The sequence below is a fragment of the Musca vetustissima genome, unplaced genomic scaffold (genome assembly GCF_032173495.1).
Source record: "Musca vetustissima isolate MV318-11 ecotype Yass unplaced genomic scaffold, APGP_CSIRO_Mvet_v1 utg5085, whole genome shotgun sequence".
Taxonomy (NCBI): Eukaryota; Metazoa; Arthropoda; class Insecta; order Diptera; family Muscidae; genus Musca; species Musca vetustissima.
The window spans coordinates 85,837-106,012 of record NW_026875044.1 but is presented as its reverse complement, the minus strand read 5'-3'; the positions used below and the strand labels follow the sequence as shown (position 1 = coordinate 106,012).

Sequence of the window (20,176 nt, the reverse complement as noted above, 5' to 3'; positions counted from 1 at the left end):
AGATTTTCACGAAACTTGGCACACATCATTCTAGGCTTAATCTTTTCTATAAAAACAACTCTGTGAATCTCACTATAGCACAAAGATCCTTCACACCTGAAATTGAATCTACCAACCATAACCCACCTTTCAATTATAGCGAACCGAAATAGAAGGTACCCACCGAAAGAAAAATAAAACTGATGACTTGTCGTTACCATTCGTTCAAAACGACATCAAACCTCCTCAACAACAGCAGAAAAATGATGGATTCTCAGTCACACAAGTGAATGACGAAGTGAGTGAGTGAACGACTGAGTACATATGTCGTAGATCTTCAATCGCGAAAAAAAACCTCCTAAACATAATTTGTATGTTTTTAATGTATGTAAATAAAAATATTTTCGTTCGTTGTCATAACGTGTAAATATTTTCAAGACAACCATCCGAACCAACCAACCCACCACCAGCCCATCACTTCTCAGTGCTAAAAAAATGGTAAAAACCACAATCAGATTCATAGCTCTTTAGAAGACCACAACAAAAAATGAAGCGGATATGCAATATGACAACGGCAACAACAAAAACACCAACACTTTACAACAACAATAACAACAAAAGCCATGATTCACTAACTCACTTACGTACTTCTGATGCGGTTTTCAGGTGGTGATGAGCCCGCGCAAATTCTGACAAGTTCAAATAGCTACCGATGATGTTGGTGGTGTCATCACATCACATCAATGGCAGTGCGGAGCTAGTACCTCTGCACAGTAGGAATAACCGACTAATAAATACATGAATTTATGATGATGTTGAATTTGAGTTTTGAATTTGAAATGGTAACCCAAAAATTCCCTGCAAATTAGTACCAAACGATGTAGTAACAACAGCCCCTGGTGTTGTTAATGGTAATAAAACTGAACCAAAAAAAAAAAAAAATTGCGATCGGAGGGAAAAAATTTTAACTGGATCATAAAACATGTTTTGCAGTGGGAATTTGTTGTAGTTATGAAAAAAATTTTTGTTAATTAATTTTATTAAAGAATGTGAAAAATACACCTCTTTTTTCCGATCAATATTATAGAGGGGGTATGGAGACCCCTAGGAAGGTTGTGAAATAAAAATATGTAAAAATTAAAATATTTCTATAAAGGTAATCACAAAAATGTATTGAAATTTTTATTCGAAGTGGAACTACAGGAACTTAACACACACACGCACACATATATATATATATATATTCTAATCTCATACCTTAATCTTATTCCAAATATACTTTATGTTTAAATAAATATATTAAATTTTAATCTAAGTTGTTGCCACTTGTTATCACAGTCTCTTTTTTCTAAAATAAAAACAAATTCGATTTCATTTTAGAATTTATTTCAAATCCTATGTACATACATTCTAACATACATAACAGTAAATTAAACAAATATGTATGTATATTTGAAAACGATTTCAAATAAATACTTGTTGTTGCTGATATGTCATGGTTACCACCCACCCCACATATGACTCCGTGGCGCAACGGTAGCGCGTCTGACTCCAGATCAGAAGGTTGCGTGTTCAAATCACGTCGGGGTCACAAGCAGTTGAATATTTTTTTTTTATTATTTTCTATATAAACATATAAAATATATAAAAAATTAATATTAAAAAAAATATATATGAAAAATTAATATTAAATTTCCACTTACAAAAAAAAATATAAAAAAATTGAATTGCGTAAATATTTTTTATTATAAAAACACAATAAAAAAAGTTGAAAAACAAAATAACATGATTTGTATCAAAAAATATTTTTAAAATAAAAATAAATAAATACTGAAAAAAATGATGTTTAAAATGTAAAAAATCCAAAATGATTATTAAGCCTCGAAAAATATTTTTTTGAAAAAAATGTTAAAGGTCTCCAAAATATATTTCTATAAAAATCAACGGCCAGACGAAACTGCTGAAGCTAGAATCTTGAAATTTTGAGTGAGGGTCACTCTTGGTTCAAAGGTGACATATAAGGGGTTTTTGGAAATTCGTACTAAAACTGTACGAAAAGTACTAAATGTGATACCATTTGTATTTGGCGAACCGGTACAGTTAGAACTCTTAAATTCTAAATGAGGGTCACTGATGGAGTGTAGAATATAGTAAAGGGTTTTTTGGAAATTCGAACTATAAATATCCGAGAAGTACTAAATTTGGTACAATTTCGTAGCATGTGAATGGATAGAGCTAAAAACTTGAAATTTGGAATGCGAGTAAGGATTGAGATGTAAGGTCTATTTAAGGAGATGGTTTTGAAAGCATGTACTCATGTGTACGAAAAGTACTATATAGTACTATATTTGGTACAAATTTAATTTGGAGGTACAAATCGAGCTGGAATCCTGCCGTCGGAGTGTAGGAATGGGATATGTACGAAGTTTTGGAATTTTTTTTACTGATGCATACGAAAAGTACTAAATCGTACTATAATTGGTACACTATAGATTTGGATGAACCGATAGAGCGGAAACAATGAAGTTTGGTGTTAGGATAATTGTAGGGATGTAGGATTAGGGTCAGCATTCAGTTTAACAAATTAATACTTATGGGTACTAAATGGTACTAAATTTGGTACAATTTTATTTTAGGCGAATCAATAGAGCTAGAATCATGAAATTTGGAGTCATGATCACTGTTAAGGTGTAAGATTGAAATATGTGGGAAGTTTTAAAAAATTTTACTAATGTGTACTAAATTTGGTACAATTTAAATTGTGGGTAAACCGATAGAGTTAGAATCCTAAAACTTGGATTTAGGATCACTGTGGGTGTGTAGGATTGGGGTATGTAGGAAGTTTTGGAAATTTGTACAAAAAACGTACACAATTTGGTACAATTTAAATTGTGGGTGAAGCGATAGTGTTGGAATCCGGAAACTTGGATTTAGGATCACTGTGGGATTGTAGGTTTGGGTTAAATAGGAAATAAATTGGGTACAATTTAAATTGTGGGTGAACCATAGACTTGGAATCCTGAAATTCGAATTTGGAATCATTGTGAGGGTGTAAGATCGGGGTATGCAGGAAGTTTGGTTGGATTGTTGAGGTGGGTACTCTTGGAAATAATGTGTGCTAAATTTTGAACAATTTGAATTTGGGTGAACCTGTAGAGCTCGAATCCTGAAATTTGGTACTAGATGGTACTCAAATTTAATTTATGGTCGATATTAATGGGTGGATAGCTTAGTTTTTTGACATTTGCAGTTTTCTGTGAAAATAAAAAATATGTTAATACATGTTTAAATATATCCAACATTCGATAACAAAGTAGCGGGAATAGTATATTATTAAAAAAAAAAATATGAAAATAATTACAAAAATATTTAATTTTAATTAAATAAAAATATAATTGTAAAACAAATATTTATATTATTTTTTATTTTTATATTATATGTATTTTATTCATTTAAGGGAACCCCCCCCCCCCCCTTCTCGATTTTTTATTTTTAAGATTTTAAATGGGCTGGTAAATGAATACCAATGCTTGTTAAGGTTTGTAACTTGGCACATATATATTTGAAGATTTAAAAAGGAAGAAAAATAATTTACCAAAATGTGTTGTTGTTGTTTTTTGGGTTCAAAGAAAAGTCCATATTTTCGATGGCGGGCATGATAACTCCTCACTGGAAAATTCCAACTGTGTTAGAAAGAGGACATGTCTGGCTCTCGTATGAACTAGGATTATTGACTTCGCACAACAATTAACAAAATGGCGGAACTTTGAATGATTTTTTGGAAAATCGCTGATTTTTGACCAAAAACCAAGTTAAAAATAAGGAAGATCTTCACCGATTGGCTTTATCCTAGTTCATACGATAGCTATACACTCACAGAGAAACGTTTAAAAATTTGGAATCGATTGGGTTATTAGTTTTTGAGTTATCGTGCCCGCCATTCGCAAAGAGAAAAACGCGTTTAAAGTTTGAGAAGCCGTTTAGCCGTCACTTGATGCCGACACAATAAATTGGCTATATTTTGAAGAGTTCTTGGGATTTTTACTTGCAATTTTGTAGGGACATTCTTGAATTAGTGTAGATTCGAATTAAATCAAAAAAAAAAAAAAAAAAATTGACTCCGAGAATGGGGGGGTCCCCTTAATTAAACAAATAAATAAACATTTTTTATTTTTATATTTCATAAATGTTTATACATATATTTTTCTTTCAATAAAAAATTTTCAAAATAAAAAAATATTTAATTAAAAATAAATTCAATTGCTTGACCCCGACGTGATTTGAACACGCAACCTTCTGATCTGGAGTCAGACGCGCTACCGTTGCGCCACGGAGTCATATGCCAACGTTGTGTCAATACACTCATATAATATAAACCACTTAGTGTTGTTGGTATATTAACATTGCCTTCACTAAATATTGTTCTCTTGTCACCATTCCCTCGGGTGGTGAGTTTTGTTTTTAGTAAAGACACCATAGCATAGCCAAGACACAAGACAAAAACAACACACTGCAATAATGGAAGGGAATTTGTTGGTATGTGAAAATAGAATTATGAGGGGATATACGAATGAGTATGTGGCGTTGTACAGAAAGGGGGCGGTGGTCATTTATTTAATAATAGTAAATAAATATTTTCAAGGCCTGTGGAAAAAATATCCTTAGTTTTTGGGGATGCAATTAATTTTACTATAAAATATTTTTGGTTATTAAGAAATATGGGTAGTCGTTGGAAATTAAGAAAAAAAAAACACGACTAGGATGATGTTTAAAAAATATTTTAAAATCCTAGGGTTGGTCCAAGATTTTTTTTATAAAATCTACGTATATTTAGAGTCCTTAAAAATTAAACTGCTGAAAAATATTCTTAAACCAGTAAGGAAAGTAGTAAAGTCGGACAGGGCCGACTATATGATACCCTTCACCAATATGGGTATATGGTACATATGTGTCCTTACAATTGCATGCCAATGTTCTCTCGATGAAGCACACTCATGTCTTTCTGCAACCTATGATAAATTTAATTTCATTTGGGCAGATTTAGAGTCGTCTGCGTATCATGGGACGAATTTATGGAAAACGATTTATAGCAAAATTGATACACGCTATTGGGTACGCCGCACTGTTAAAAAATTAATCTCAATCACACACCCTTTCGAAATACACATGGAAGCCATGGCTGCATCTGCGCCAATTTCAACAAAACCCAATAACGTCATTCAAGTCTCAATTTGTTACGTTGTGCAAAATTTCGTGTTAATCGGACAAACATTAGGAGTTTATATCTGTAAATCGGACAAAAATATATGTGGGAGCTATATATAAATCTTAACGGATCTTCACGAATCTTAGCACATAGCATTCTAGATCGAGCAAATCGAAAGATAAATAGGGACTATTGTGCACCATTTGTCTTAAATCGGACGAAAATATATATGGGACCTATATGTAAATCTGAACCGATTTTCACGAAATTTAGCACACATCTTTCTAGGCTTAATTCAGTATGCTGTGCCAAATTTCGTGCAAATCGAAGAATATTTATGGATTTTGCTGCACCATTTACCTTAAATCGGACGAGAATATATATGGTAGCTTAATTCAGTATGCTGTGCCAAATTTCGTGCAAATCGAAAGATATTTAGGAACTTTGGTACACCATTTACCTTAAATCGGATGAAAATATATATGGGAGCTATATCTTAATCTGAACCAATTTTCACGAAACTTACCACTCATCATTCTTGACTCAATTCAGTACGCTGTGCTAAATTTCGTGCGAATCGAAAGCTATTCAGGGACTTTGGTGCACCATTTACCTAAAATCGGACGAAAATATATATGGGAGCTATATCTACATCTAAACCGATTTTCACGAAACTAAGCACACATTATTCTAGGCTGAATTCAGTGTGCTGTGTCAAATTTCGTGCAAATCGAAAAATATTTAGGGACTTTGGTGCACCATTCACCTTAAATAGGACGAAAATATATATGGGAGCTATATCAAAATCTGAACCGATTTTTCCCAATTTCAATATGGTTCGTCCTTGGGCCAAATAAATGAGTTGTGCCAAATTGCATCCAATTCGAATAATAAATGCGACCTGTACTTTGTTTACAATTTAACATGGATAGCCAGACATACGGACGGACATGTATAAATCGACTTAGAAAGTGATTCTCTCGTTTCCTTTTGCTGTTACAAACATATGCACAAATACATAATACTCTGTACCACAGTGTGGTGAAGAGTATAAAAATCCACGACTATGGCGAGTCCCTGAAATATATTAAAAAAAACCTAGCATGCGCAGACCTTAAAAAACCATGCTTATGGTTATGCCCATCTATGTAGAGCCCCCAAAAATATTTTTAAATAAAAAATCATGGACCTAAGAAAAAAATATTTATTACAATTTTTTTTTTAAATAATTATTCATCCACTTTTAATTGTTTCATTGATTAATGACATTTGCTGCTCTTCAAATCCATACACTTTCACCATAACCAAATTTCGTGTAATCGACCATTCATAATTCCCATAAAAATGTTCGATTATGATTTTTTATGGTTACAAAACTTCCCACATACTTGAAATATTTTTGCAAATTAGAAATTTTGCAAAAGACCCTTTCACCTGTCAGTTCGAGTTTGGAGTACCAATAACAAAAACAACAACAACAATTATGACAAGATAAGTTTATTAAAGAAATCAGATTAATATCGAATGAAATATTTATTTCCCTGCTCTTTTTGTCGGCAAATATCTTTAAAATTGGATCAATGAAAAAAAAATGGATGTGGTGGAAACTTTCAATTGTTTTTTTATTTTTGGTTTATTTTGCCTAAATTTCAAATGAAATCGATTCAAATTTTTTTGGATTATAATTATTTTTTTGGTAATGTATTTAAGTAACATCCATCCATGGTGTCCATGGCTCTGAAAATAATCAAAAATTGAACTCAAATTATTTTTATCAGCAGGGTATGGTATGTAAATCTATAGCCATATACCTGGCAGCCAGTCAGGTTATCTGCCTGTTTTAATTTGACGTAATAAATCATTAATTTATTTGGAGCTACCTATGAGGAGGTTGAGGCATTCTTCGCTCGGTTGAGAAATTAATTTAAAACAAATTAATTAGCACCCCAAGAGATAAACCAGGCCCCTTCTGACTAAGTTAGTAGTAGCCGAATGCTTGACAGCCATTTAGTTATGACAAATTAAGTGGTCAACAAATTCAAAACTTTATTTTGAAAAAATAAAAATAAATAAAATAAAATGCAAATTACTTCAGCCAAAAAAATCGCCATAGCCGTAATAGCCTCTCCTTGTTTAGATGGTGGAGATGTTTTAATTTTAGGCTTAAGGCAATTATTTTATTAGCCACTTAGTTAGGTTGCAGCCTACATTTTTTTCAGATGTTTTTTTTTAATTTTTTTGTTAGATGTGGGTAATAATACATCTGTTATGTTCGCATGCCTCCACGCTCTATACGAACAGCGATTTTTCTGTGGCCCATAATTGAGTTGAAATTTTGGTTTTTATTGCGGATTTTTTTTAGATGCCGAATGGTGTGGAATGATTTCAATTCTGTGCTAGCACAGCTACGCCAAAGTCCTTTCTATTTAGTTTTAGATTTTTTTCAAATGATGATGATCAAAGATATGGGTATGAAGATTATGACGAAGATCAACATCATCATCCTCTTCGTCATTATCATCAATTTTGTAGACATCAATTAATACGACACACTGACATAAATTTCAAAATTTGTACCCTACAAACAAAAAATTGGGATAATAAAGAAAAATAAAAAAATAATATACATATATATATATATATATATATATTGAAGTCAACATAAGGCGTGGATTTAAAAAAAAAAAAAAAAAAAAAACATTTTTATACCCTTCACCAAACTGTGGTACAGGGCTTTATGTCTTTGTGCATATGTTTGTAACAGGCAAAAGGAATCGAGATGGACCCATGGATTTTTTTGAGAATATGCATAGAATCACTTTCTAAGTCGTTTTATGCATGTCCGTCCGTCCGTCGGTCTGTCCATGTTAAATTGTAAACAAAGTACAGGTCACATTTTTGATTCGAATTGGATGAAATTTGGCACAGTTCATTAATTTGGAACAAGGACGAACCCTATTGAAATTGGGAAAAATCGGTTCAGATTTAGATATAGCTCCCATATATATTTTCGTCCGATTTAATGTAAATGGTGGAACAAAGTCCCTATATATCTTGCGATTTACACGAAATTTGGCATAGCCTACCGAATTAAGTCTAGAATGATGTGTGTCAAGTTTCGTGAAAATCGGTTCAGATTTAGATATAGCTCACATATATATTTTCGTCCGATTTAATATAAATGGTGTACCAAAGTCCCTAAATATCTTCCGATGTGCATGAAATTTGGCACATCGTACTGAAATAAGCCTAGATTGATGTATGCAAAGTTTCGTGAAAATCGATTCAGATTTAGATACAGCTCCCATATATAGTTTCGCCCGATTTTAGGTAAATGGTGCACCAAAGTCCCTGCAAATCATTCGACTTGCACGAATTTCGGCTTAGCGTACTGAATTAAGTCTAGAATGATGTGTGCTAAGTTTCGTAAAAATCGGTTCAGATTTAGATATAACACCCATATATATTTTCGACCGATTTAATGTAAGTGGTGCATCAAAGTCCTTATATATCAATCGATTTGCACGAAATTTGGCACAGCGTACTGAACTGAGCCTAGAATGACGCGTGCGAAATTTCGTGAAAATCGATTCAGATTTTGATAAAGCTCCCATATATATTTTCGTCCGATTTAATGTAAATGGTGCATCAAAGTCCTTATATATCGTTCGATTTGCTCGAAATTTGGCATAGCGTACTGAATTGCGTCTTAAATAATGTGTGCTAAGTTTCGTAAAAATCGCTTCATAGTTAGATTTAGCTCCCATATATATTTTCGACCGATTTCAGGTAAATGGTGCACCAAAGTACCTATATATCTTTCGATTTGCATGAAATTTGGCACATCGTACTGAATTAAGTCTAGAATGATGTGTGCTAAGTTTCATGAAAATCGGTTCAGATTTAGATATAGCTCCCATATATAGTTTCGTCCGATTTTAGGTAAATGGTGCACCAAAGTCCCTGAAAATCATTCGACCTGCACGAAATTTGGCACATCGTACTGAATTAAGCCTAGAATGATGTGTGCGAAGTTTCGTGAAAATCGATTCAGATTTACATACACCTCCTATATATATTTTCGTCCGATATGAAGTAAATGGTGCACTAAAGATCCATAGCTAGGCCGATTGACACAACGTTCTGAAGTTAATATAAATTAATCTCTGGCAAGTTTCCTTGATATCGCTTTAGATATAGATATAGCATAGCTTCCATATATAATTTCGACCTATTCATGTTAGCTGTACACCATGTAATCAATGGATGTCTGATTGGGATTAAATTTTAAATCGTGCAGCATTCCAAATTGCGTGTGTCAAGTTTGCTTTAAATCGACTTACAAAATGTTGGCATAGGTTACAGAATGACATGTGTAGGGATTTATGTTAGTCGGTTTAGATAACGATAAAGATCACATATTTAAGTTCGTTCAATTTCATGTCAATGATCCTTCAAAAAGGCGACGTCTGTTAGGATACATATGTAGAATATATCCAAAGTGATGAAGGGTATCATATAGTCGGGGCTCAGTTCGACCTTACTACTTTCCTTACTGGTTGGAGAGTTTATAAGGTGTGGAATTTTTTAAAAATATATTTTTTAGAGTTTAAAAGGCGTGAATTTAAAAAAAATATATATATTTTGGAGAGATTATAAGGCATGGATTTTTTTAAAAAATATTTTTTTAAGACCCCACAAAATTTTATACTTTTTTCAGAGACCATTATTTTTAAGCCTGTCTGTAGGGTATCAGTCTGTTTGATGACACAAATTCCGCTAATCCAATACCACCACAACACATTCAGTTGTTTTATTTCACATCTGTGCTGCTACCAGTTGTTCTCAATTCGTTTTACAAATTATTATTATCTGAACGTTCGGTTACCACCTCCAAAAAATAGTTTGCAGTTTATTTTTTTGCAATTATTATTATTAATATGTGAACTCAATTTAAATTATATTAAAATAAAAAATGTAATTATTTGGAGCGATCGTTTGAAGAGTTGCATAAAAAGCTGCCAGCAGCATCCAAGTGGCGGGTGTAATACTAATCCTCCACACTAAGCCATGCATCCATCCATCTAGCATGTATGAAGAGGTTTCTTGTGGACCATAACATGTTGTCTGGCAACAATTTGTCGCTGTCATTTGGACGCACCATCAGAAAAAAAAGAAACACAAAATGACAACAAAAAGGATGATCACGATTTTTGACACATATTCGTGTGTGTGTGTGTGTGTGGCTGTGTGTTCGTTAGAGGATTTTTTTTTTCTTTGTAAAAAAGTCATTGCTACACTTGTACCACATAATGTATTATATTGTAATTTGTTGTGCGGATTACAAAATTTTGTAAAGAGGTTGTTTTTTGTATCTTCCTCCACAAGAAGAGGCTCACAAAAAACTGAAGTGGCTAAGGAAGCCCCAGAAAAAAAAATACTGAACAAACATGTCTTGTGTGGCAACTGGAAAATTTTGAGCTACAACAGAGAAAAAAAGCTGTTACAATTTCAAAATAATTTGTGTGTGCTGGCTGGGTCAGTTGTAGCTTCAAATAAGATATACTCGAAAAGATTTTTTTTTGGCAAATTTCGTGCCAATCGGAAAATTTATAGGGGCTTTGGTGCACCATTTACATCATACATAAAATCGGACGCGCATATATATGGGAGCTATATCTAAATCTGAACGGATTTTCACGAAACTTCATCGAAATATATAAAAGCACTTTTGTGCACCATTTACTTAAAATCGGACGAAAATATATATGGAACCTATATCTACATCTGAACCGATTTTCACGAAACTTGGCACACATCATTCTAGTCTTAATTCAGTACGCTATGCCAAATTTCGTGCAAATCGAAAGATATTTAGGGACTTTGGCGCACCATTAACCTTAAATCGGACGAAAATATATATCGGAACTATATCTAAATCTGAACCGAATTTCACGACACTTAGCACACATCAATCTAGACCTTATTCAGTGGGTTATACAAAAATTCGTGCAATTCGAAAGATATATAGGGTCTTTGGTGCATCATTTACTTAAAATCGGTCCAAAATATATATGGGAGCTATATATAAATCTGAACCGATTTTCACGAAACTTAACACATATCATTCTAGATCTTATTCAGTGGGCTATACCAAAAATTCGTGCAAATTAAATGATTTTCAGGGAATTTGGTGCACCATTTACCTTAAATCGGACGAAGATATATATGGAAGCTATATCTAAATCTGAACCGATTTTCACGAAACTTGACACGCATCATTCTAGGTTTAATTCAGTACGCTGTACCAAATTTCGTGCAAATCGAAAAATATTTAGGGACTTTGGTGCACCATTAACCTTAAATCGGACGAAAATATATATGGGAGCTATATCTAAATCTGAACCGATTTTCACGAAACTTGACACACATCATTCTAGACCCAATTCAGCTCGTTATGCCAAATTTCGGTTATATGGAAAGTTATATAGGGACTTTGGTGCATCATTTACATAAAATCGGACGAAAATATATATGGGATCAAAATCTGAACCGATTTTCACGAAACTTGACACACATCATTCTAGACCCAATTCAGCTCGTTATGCCAAATTTCGTGCAAATCGAAAGATATATAGAGACTTTGGAGCACCATTTACTGAAAATCGATAGGGTTCGTCCTTGGGCCAAATGAATGAGCTGTGCCAAATTTCATCCAATTCGAATAATAAATGCGACCTCTACTTTGTTTACAATTTAACATGGACAGCCAGACATCCCACCGGGCGGACATGCATAAATCGACTTAGAAAGTATACATAATACCCTGTACCACAGTGAGGTGAAGGGTATAAAAACCATGCCTTATAAACTGTCCAAAAAATATTTTTTTAAAAAACCAACCCTTATAAACTCTACAAAAAATGTTTTTTAAAACATCCACTCATTGTGAAGTCTCCATATAATATTTAAAAAACAAATGTAGAAGAAAATATTTTTTTTTTAATATTTATGGCCACTCTAATACAACTTCTTCTTAGAGTCAAATTCGTTATGCCTTCGTAGAAATAATTTTGACTGATTTTTTTTTTTTTTTTTTTGAAAAATTCTGAATTGCAGCCCATCCAAAAAAAAAAACTTCAAAATATTGTGTAAATATTCCCACATTAATGACGTTTTCAAATGCATTTCGGCTACGAGTCGACAGTAAAACATTTACTCAGTGAGTCGGCATAAATCGAACCTCAAAATCATGCACTTCAAAAATTAAGTCCACAGAACGACACACAAAAAATCCGCAACAGAAAAAAAAAATATTAAAATTTTAGCAGGGCATTGCTCCCACAAAAAAAAAACTTTGTTGTCGAACATTTAGTTCATTGAGCCTTAAGAGAATGCGAACTTCATCATCAGCTGGCATGTGTACGTGCATCATTGACAAAACATTTTGGGATTTTAGTCATAATGCAATCATCATCTCAATGTTTTCAGATGTAGATGATCATGATGGCTATCATGTCTGGGGTTTGAAGGCGCAAAGCCTGCATTCCAGTATTCGTAGGTATTAACACAATTTCTGCGTGGTAAAAATATTTTATGGATTTTTTTAAAAATATTTCATGGAAAGTTTTTAAGGCGTAGATTTAAAAAAAAAATATATATTTTTTTGGAAAGTTCATAAGGCTTGGATTTTTTAAGAATTATTTTTTGGAGAGTTTATTGAGTTTGAAATAAGGAGTGGATTTTTTAAAAAAAAAATTTTTTTGAGAATTTTTAAGGCGTGGATTTGTTACAAAATGTTCTACTTAAGTCGTAATTTTTTTAAATGTTTTTTTATTATTCTTTAATTTTTTTTTTTCAAACCACTGTGCTTCTTCAAAAAACCGCTTGTCAAAATGCTCTCACTCTACTACACAAAACAACTGTCTTTGATAACTGAAAAAAATTATACAAGTTTTTAAAAAGGGGGCGCTTAAAACAATTGACCCACAATAAATGTGGAGACGTTGCAGATGATGCGAACAACGATAATCTGGTTTCACATTTTTTTTTTTTTTTGCCGATTGGATTGTGATTGGTATTTCACGTTAGAGTAATAAAATTGCGATGCTGCTCAAAACCAATTAGGTTTCAGTCACACGCAATAGCAATCAATTGATTTTAACTAATTTTTTTCTTATTTGTTTTTTTAAATAGTTTAGAGAAGAAAAAAAATCGAACACATGGGGGAAATATTTCAAAATCGAGATGAGTTATCTCACGTAAGAAGATAGAAGAGATCAAGTGATGACTAAGGGTTTGAAGAGTTTTTTTTTTTAAATCCACGCCTTATGATAACCTCAAAAAATATTTTTTAAAAATCCAAGCCTCACCATAGGTTAGGTTTGAGGATGTGCAGTCGATTATGTGTCTGCAGCGCTCTGAGACCGTTAGGTCCGTTGTGATCATCCATGAGAAGAAAAGAGATAAGAAGAGATCTATAGGGGAGAGAAGATTGGGGAAATAAAGGGAGATGAGAAGTTTACAGAAAGATATAAAAAAGTAAGATTGGAATAAGGTCGATGGCTATAGGAATCAGACAGAAGATGTGTTACGTGTCAAGGTTGCTCTTTCCCAACCACTTTAGGTTTTTAATTATGCTGTAGATTAGAGAAGTTTCGGTTGATGATGAGAAGAAGCTAAGAGCCGGTAGAAAATGATCACCCACTAGTCTGTGCCGCCTGTAAGCCAGGGCTGGGCAGTGAAACCGGAGATACACAATTGTCTCCGTCTCCTCCTCCTCGTCAACGCAGAGTCTACAGTAATCAATTGCATCAATATCCCATTTACTAGTAAAAGTCCTGATATTGCAGTGACCAGTAATGATTCCTATCATTGCTCTTATTTCAGCTTTGCTCAGTTTAAACAGTGAGTGCGTTCTTTTGGTAGACAGAGTCGGCCAAATGGATCTTGACACGTTGCACCTAGGTTCGTTGTGCCAGATTTCATAGGCTCTTTCGTCGAATAATGCCTCAAAGTTCCGGTAAAAATGACATAAGGATGGTTTGGTTAAATCATCAGTTGCAAGATCTGTGGATTGAGATCCTCGTCTAGCTAGTTCGTCCGCTCTTTCATTACCCAAGATGTCACAATGTCCTGGTATCCAACACAACCGATAGCTGTAAGTCCTGTAAAGTCCTTCCAAAGCTGCTCTACACTTGAGGACGGCCTCAGATTTGATGTAACAAGATTTGATGGCTTTAAGAGCCGCTTGACTATTCACAAAGATAATCACCAGTTCAAAGACTTCTGCATCCAGACTATTTATCTACTCCGCTGCCTTCCAAATCGCGAAGATTTCAGCTTGGAAGACCCTACAGTTGCAATTCAGCTTGTAGGTTAACTCAAGGCCTAGCCTTTCACAGTAGACGTCCGCCCCTCTACCTTCTTCCATCTTGGATCCGTCTGTATAGAAGGCCAGACCGTCCAGGGAGGGTTACTTCGGTTCCAGTCGTCTCTACTAGGAATAACGACATCTACATCGTCAAATCTCAGGACTGGTGATATATAGTCGCTTAGTTTTACGGTCCAATGTCATACCTGACTCATTTAAAATACTACCATGCCCAAAGGTACAATTTCGCCAGAGGTTTTGTTCATGCAGCCTTAGGGCGCTGCTCGCAGCCTGACACTTAATGCTGATGCCCAGAGGCTTAAAGTTCAGCAATGCGTTCAAAGCTGCTTGTGGTGTAATCCTCCTGGTTCCTGTAACTAAAATCGAGGCGGCTCTTTGTACCTTATCTAATTTACTGGATGTCGACTTGTGGCGCAGATAGTTCCACCACACAAGAGAACCAACCAGTGTGTAGTCGATGTTTTTAGCCCCCAGCTGTTCCCAATGGAGTTCTTGCATGTGCAATCATCCCTCTCTTCGCCCGTTCCTCAACATTTCTATTCCATCGTAGTTAACAGTCCAGGATTGTGCCGAGGTACTTTGCTTCGGAAGATCGATGAATTTGCACTCCATCCAGTGTTAATGGAGCAAAAACGCCGAGCTTACGCTTCCTAGTGAACATTACTAGTTCCATCTTTGTTGGATTTACACCAAGGCCATTTGCCCTGGCCCAGCGCGACAGCGTCAGTAAGGCTCTTTGCATAAGCTCCGAGATTGTTGACGAAAATTTTCCGGAAATCAATATCACCACGTCGTCCGCATAAACTACTACTTTGATACCTTTCCCGTCCAGTTCCCTCAGTATATTATTAATTACCAATAGCCTTAGTAATGGCGAGAACACCCCTCCCTGAGGTGTGCCTCTAGTTTAGCCGTTTTCCTGATTTTTGTATCCCATGTACAAAAAAGTTGAATTCTATAAGTCATTTCATATGGTGGTTTCTCATTCGTTCTCTGAGAATTTTTTAGTTGCACACCTCTACTCTAGTTACCATTTTCCTGATTTTTGTAACCCCCACACTTGAATTTATAATTCTGATGTTTAGCATTTTATCTATCAATGCGTAAGGGTATCAGGAATGCCAACTTCTTTAAGTGAGTGGTTTATGGATTCAAGTTTGACGTTGTTAAAGGCTCCCTCTATAGGGAAGGCGGCCAGCCTTTACGCTTTATGTATGCGTGTTTCGAGTTGCTAAGAGAGGTGGTGTCTATGCGAGTTCTAATCTCCAGGTCGATCAGTTTTTCGAGAGTCTTGAGGAGAAAAGATGATAAGCTAATGGACCATAACCTCACACATATTTTTTTTTATATCCACACTTGAGGAAATTTCTAAAACATATTCACAACCTTAACCTTGACTTACCACATTGTCTCCTATGATATCTATGCATGTTGCAACTTGCACACATCCATTATCAAATTTTTTCCCATCCTATATTTCATTTCCGAACCTGTTGTAATTTGTTGCTGTTGTTCCCTATTGCATTGCCACCAAAGGTAACCATCAATCATTCCTTGATTTTCAACACCTTTGCTGTAAATCTGCACAACCCCATATTAAAAAGTTGCAACAACAATGTTTAACAAATGCGAATTTAATTAGCTCCAGTTATTCTCCATTTGTACTCAACCTGCTCTGGACTCTGGCTGGTTGGCTGGCTGACTGGTATGTAAATCAGGCTGTAACAACCAACCTGAAAGGTGTAATTTTTTTTGTGGATTAAGACATCGTTTCAAAATTTCCATACATTTTCCAGATGGAAAATCAAGCAGCTACAATGTGTGTGCGGATGAGTCTTAAGGCGTAGGTGGAGTTTGAGTTGGATGTAAATCGAAGATAAGTTGGCTGGCTACTCGTTTTTTTATGGATTTAAGCAGGGGCGTGGTAATGTTTAAAAAAATATATACATTTGTTTAAACATCTTTGATTTTTCATAATTTCAAAAAATATTTTTTAAAGCATCTTCGCCTTATCATAACCTCAAAAAATATTTTTTATGAAATCCATGCCTTGACATAACCTCAAAAAATATTTTTTTATGAAATCCATGCCTTGACATAACCTCAAAAATATTTTTTATGAAATCCACGCCTTGACATAACCACAAAAAATATTTTTTATGAAATCCACGCCTTAACATAGCCTCAAAAAATATTTTTTCATGAAATCCACACCTTGACATAACCTCAAAAAATATTTTTTTATGAAATCCACGCCTTGACATAACCTCAAAAAATATTTTTTTATGAAATCCACGCCTTGACATAACCTCAAAAAATATTTTTTTATGAAATCCACGCCTTGACATAACCTCAAAAAATATATTTTATGTAATCCACGCCTTGACATAGCCTCAAAAAATATTTTTTTATGAAATCCACGCCTTGACATAACTTCAAAAAATATTTTTTATGAAATCCACGCGTTAATATAAACTTACAAAATATTGTTTTTTAACCCGCCCTTTGACATAACCTCAATATTTTTTTAAATCCACGCATTGACAGAACCTAAAAATATTGTTTAAAAAAACCCACTCCTTATTTTTTTTTAATCCACACTTTGACATAAGCTCAAATTTTTTTTCAATCCACACTTTGGCATAGCCTCCAAAAATATTTTCTAACATTTCACGCCTTGACCTAACCTCAATTTGTTTTTATTTTAGGCCTTATCATAACCTATAAAATATATATTTTTAAATTTTTTTATTTCTTTACAAAGCTTCAACTTTCACAACAATATTTTCCTTGCTCGATAGGACCAACATTTTTCTCGACTCGAAATCTAAACTTCGTGGCGTTTGCGCACAGCAAGAAAAGCGGAAACGTGTCAAAAGCATAGCCAACGAAAGGGTCAACATCATATTGGCCAATCGTTTACCAATACATGTTCGGGGACCCAAACCAAAGGGTATAAATAATGCGGGCGGGCAATCTGAAATTTCATCAAAACGTTCTGGTAGAAAACGATATGGTTCCGGATAGTAGTCAGGATTATGATGTATACCATAAATGGGTATCATCACCTTGGTATCACTTGGAATTGTCAGCGCACCATATTTGGTTTTCAAAACGCATGGACGACGGCAAACTCGCACAGTGTAGGGGGCTGGAGGATGGAGGCGAAGGGTTTCTGGAAGAAAAGGAAATATTTCGATTTCAATTAAATATAAAAAATTAATCAAATCCACGCATTGTGGAATGTTGAAAAAATAATTTTTAAAAAATACACGCCATGCGTTATTTTCAAAAATCCACTTCAAAAATATTTATTTTTAAAAAACCCACGTCAAAAATTTTTTTTTCAAAAATCCACTTCAAAAAATATTTTTTTCCAAAATCCACTTCAAAAAATATTATTTTTTTTTCAAAAATCCACTTCAAAAAATATTTTTTTTTTCAAAAAATTTACTTCAAAAAATATTTTTTTCAAAAAATACACTTCTTTTCGAAAACCCACTTCAAAAAAAAATTTTTTTTTTTCAAAAATCCACTTCAAAATTTTTTTTCTAAATCCATGCCTTTTGTTAATTTCAAAAAATTTTTTTTCAAAAACTTTTTTTTTAAATAATTTTCACTTACCTTTCAAAACTTGTTTTAAATACTGCATTTCTCTAATATTATCATAAGTAAAGGTATTACCATGACTTCTCAACACCTCCTTTACACTCTGCCTTGCCTTTTCCTGTATCTCCGGATTTTTGGCCAATTCATATAGGGCATAGGTCAAAGTATTCGAAGATGTCTCAAATCCGGCACCAAAAAATCCAAACACTTGACCCACAATTAATTCCAAGGATAACGAAAATTCGTCTCCCTTCGATTTTTGATCCTCTTTCTTCAATTCAATCAGGGTATCCATTAGATCCGCTTGCCTTATACCATTCTTCTCACGGTGATCAATAATATCCCTCACGAGATTTATAAAAAATCCACTCAATTCGGGTTTGAATAGTTTAATGTTGAAAAAATTGCCTACTGCACAATAATGACCCGCCAGACTGTCCAAAATCGGATGCCAGGCATAATCGAAAAGTCGTATGCCTTGTCGGCGGGCCTGCGAATTGGAATCCTTGAGGCTATTGAATTCAATGCCAAAGGCCACATTGCCAATGACATCGGTGGTGAAGCGGGCACAGAGGTCATAAATGGGAACTTCGGAATTTATTTCTTCTTCCATCATGGTTTTCAGTTTTGAGGCCAATAGCTCACACACCGTGTGGAGGGTAGGAAAAATTGCCTGCATTTTTGCTGGAGAAAATACCGGGGTTAATTTTTGCCTTATTGGCTTCCACCATTTATATTCCAAGCGCACCAGATTTGTACTCAATGGGTCGCGATAATTTGTATAGAAACCGCGTTCGGGGAATTTTTCAAATTCCTTTATCATCACATCCTTTATAAGGTCGATATCCTGCAGCACCAATACCGTCAAAAAGGGGGACAACACAACCTTGAAGGGTTTTTGTTTTTGCCGGAGATCTTCATAAATATCACCCAATACCAGACCCATTTGCCGTCTCAGGAAGTTATAAATCAGTCGTAAGAAACTGAAGGTCTCCACATTGTATTTTCGCCAATAGTGTAATTTTTGTAGATATTTTATTAAAGCAAAAATTATTGTTATTCCGAATAGGAGGGAGAGCCACATTTTTTGTCGAAGGGTACTTTGGAACTAATACTGTCGGATTAGAACTGTTAGATTTTGATTTTATTTTAGACTTTATAAAACATTGAAATTGGCAGAACAAAGGTGTCTTCTTCGAGGTAAATAAATATGCAGTTTGGTATTCAATTCTCTTTAGAACAAATGCGGTTTATTGTCAACAAAAACACAACTGAATCTACAACAGTGGAGGGCTGGGTGCAGGGTTACCCCAAATTAAATTTCGCATATTATGAAATAAACAAAATATTTTGTAGTCAAGGTCAAAGTTTGGAAAAAAATATTTTTTGAGGTTATCATATGGAAATGCGATGAGCCTTCATGAAGAAACACCCGACAAGGCCATGAGGTTGATTGACTACGCGCCAGCAAAAAACATGGTAGTTAGCAGCACCAGATTCAAGCATCTCGATATACACAAGGCCACCTGGATTTCTCCTGATCAAGCAACGAGAAATCAAATTGACCATGTTGTGATAGAAGGAAGGCATTCATCCAGTGTATTAAACCTTCGATCGATCCGAGGAGCGAATATCGATTCGGACCACTACCTTGTAGCAGTCAAGGTTCGCGTCTTAATGTTGCAGCAAAGGTGCGATCTAACACAACACGGAAACTCGACCTCGAAAAGCTGCAAACACAACAGGTAGACGAGGCCTACTTCGCTCAACTTTCCCACCTGACGAAAACACTTCTTGTCCCGATAATAATACAGAAGCACAATGGCACAGAATTGCCCACTCCCTACATACTTCAGCAAATGTAACACTTCGGTACCAAAAACCACCTCCAAGAAACTCATGGTACGATTAGGAGTATCGTAATGCTGCTGATGTGAAAAACGCAGCGTATAGAGCAACCTTGCAGACAGTAGCAACACGTAATGCGA

The 20,176-nt window shown here is 34.6% G+C and overlaps 1 protein-coding gene and 2 non-coding genes across 3 annotated transcripts; 1 reads left to right on the top strand and 2 right to left on the bottom strand.

Moving 5' to 3' along the window:
- Nucleotides 1–1,498: 1,498 nt before the first annotated feature.
- Nucleotides 1,499–1,570, top strand: Trnaw-cca (transfer RNA tryptophan (anticodon CCA)). The gene has a single exon. It is a non-coding gene; the product is annotated as a tRNA-Trp (tRNA).
- Nucleotides 1,571–4,244: 2,674 nt separating this feature from the next.
- Nucleotides 4,245–4,316, bottom strand: Trnaw-cca (transfer RNA tryptophan (anticodon CCA)). Its single transcript has one exon. It is a non-coding gene; the product is annotated as a tRNA-Trp (tRNA).
- A 13,019-nt stretch (nt 4,317–17,335) lies between these two features.
- On the bottom strand, nt 17,336–19,134 carry LOC133337557 (cytochrome P450 6a22-like). Its single transcript, XM_061545774.1, has 2 exons — nt 18,204–19,134; nt 17,336–17,754 (listed from the first exon to the last, which is right to left on the bottom strand). Exons 1-2 carry the CDS (start codon nt 19,132–19,134, stop codon nt 17,336–17,338), a joined length of 1,350 nt encoding a protein of 449 aa, XP_061401758.1.
- Between the last annotated feature and the right edge of the window lie 1,042 nt (nt 19,135–20,176).

Coding starts and splice junctions, on each gene's coding strand:
- LOC133337557 (XM_061545774.1), bottom strand. CDS start 19,134: ATGGGTCTGGTATTGGGTGATATTTATGAAGATCTCCGGCAAAAACAA. Junction 17,755..18,203: donor TTTAAAACAAGTTTTGAAAG/GTAAGTGAAAAT, acceptor CTTTTCTTCCAG/AAACCCTTCGCCTCCATCCT.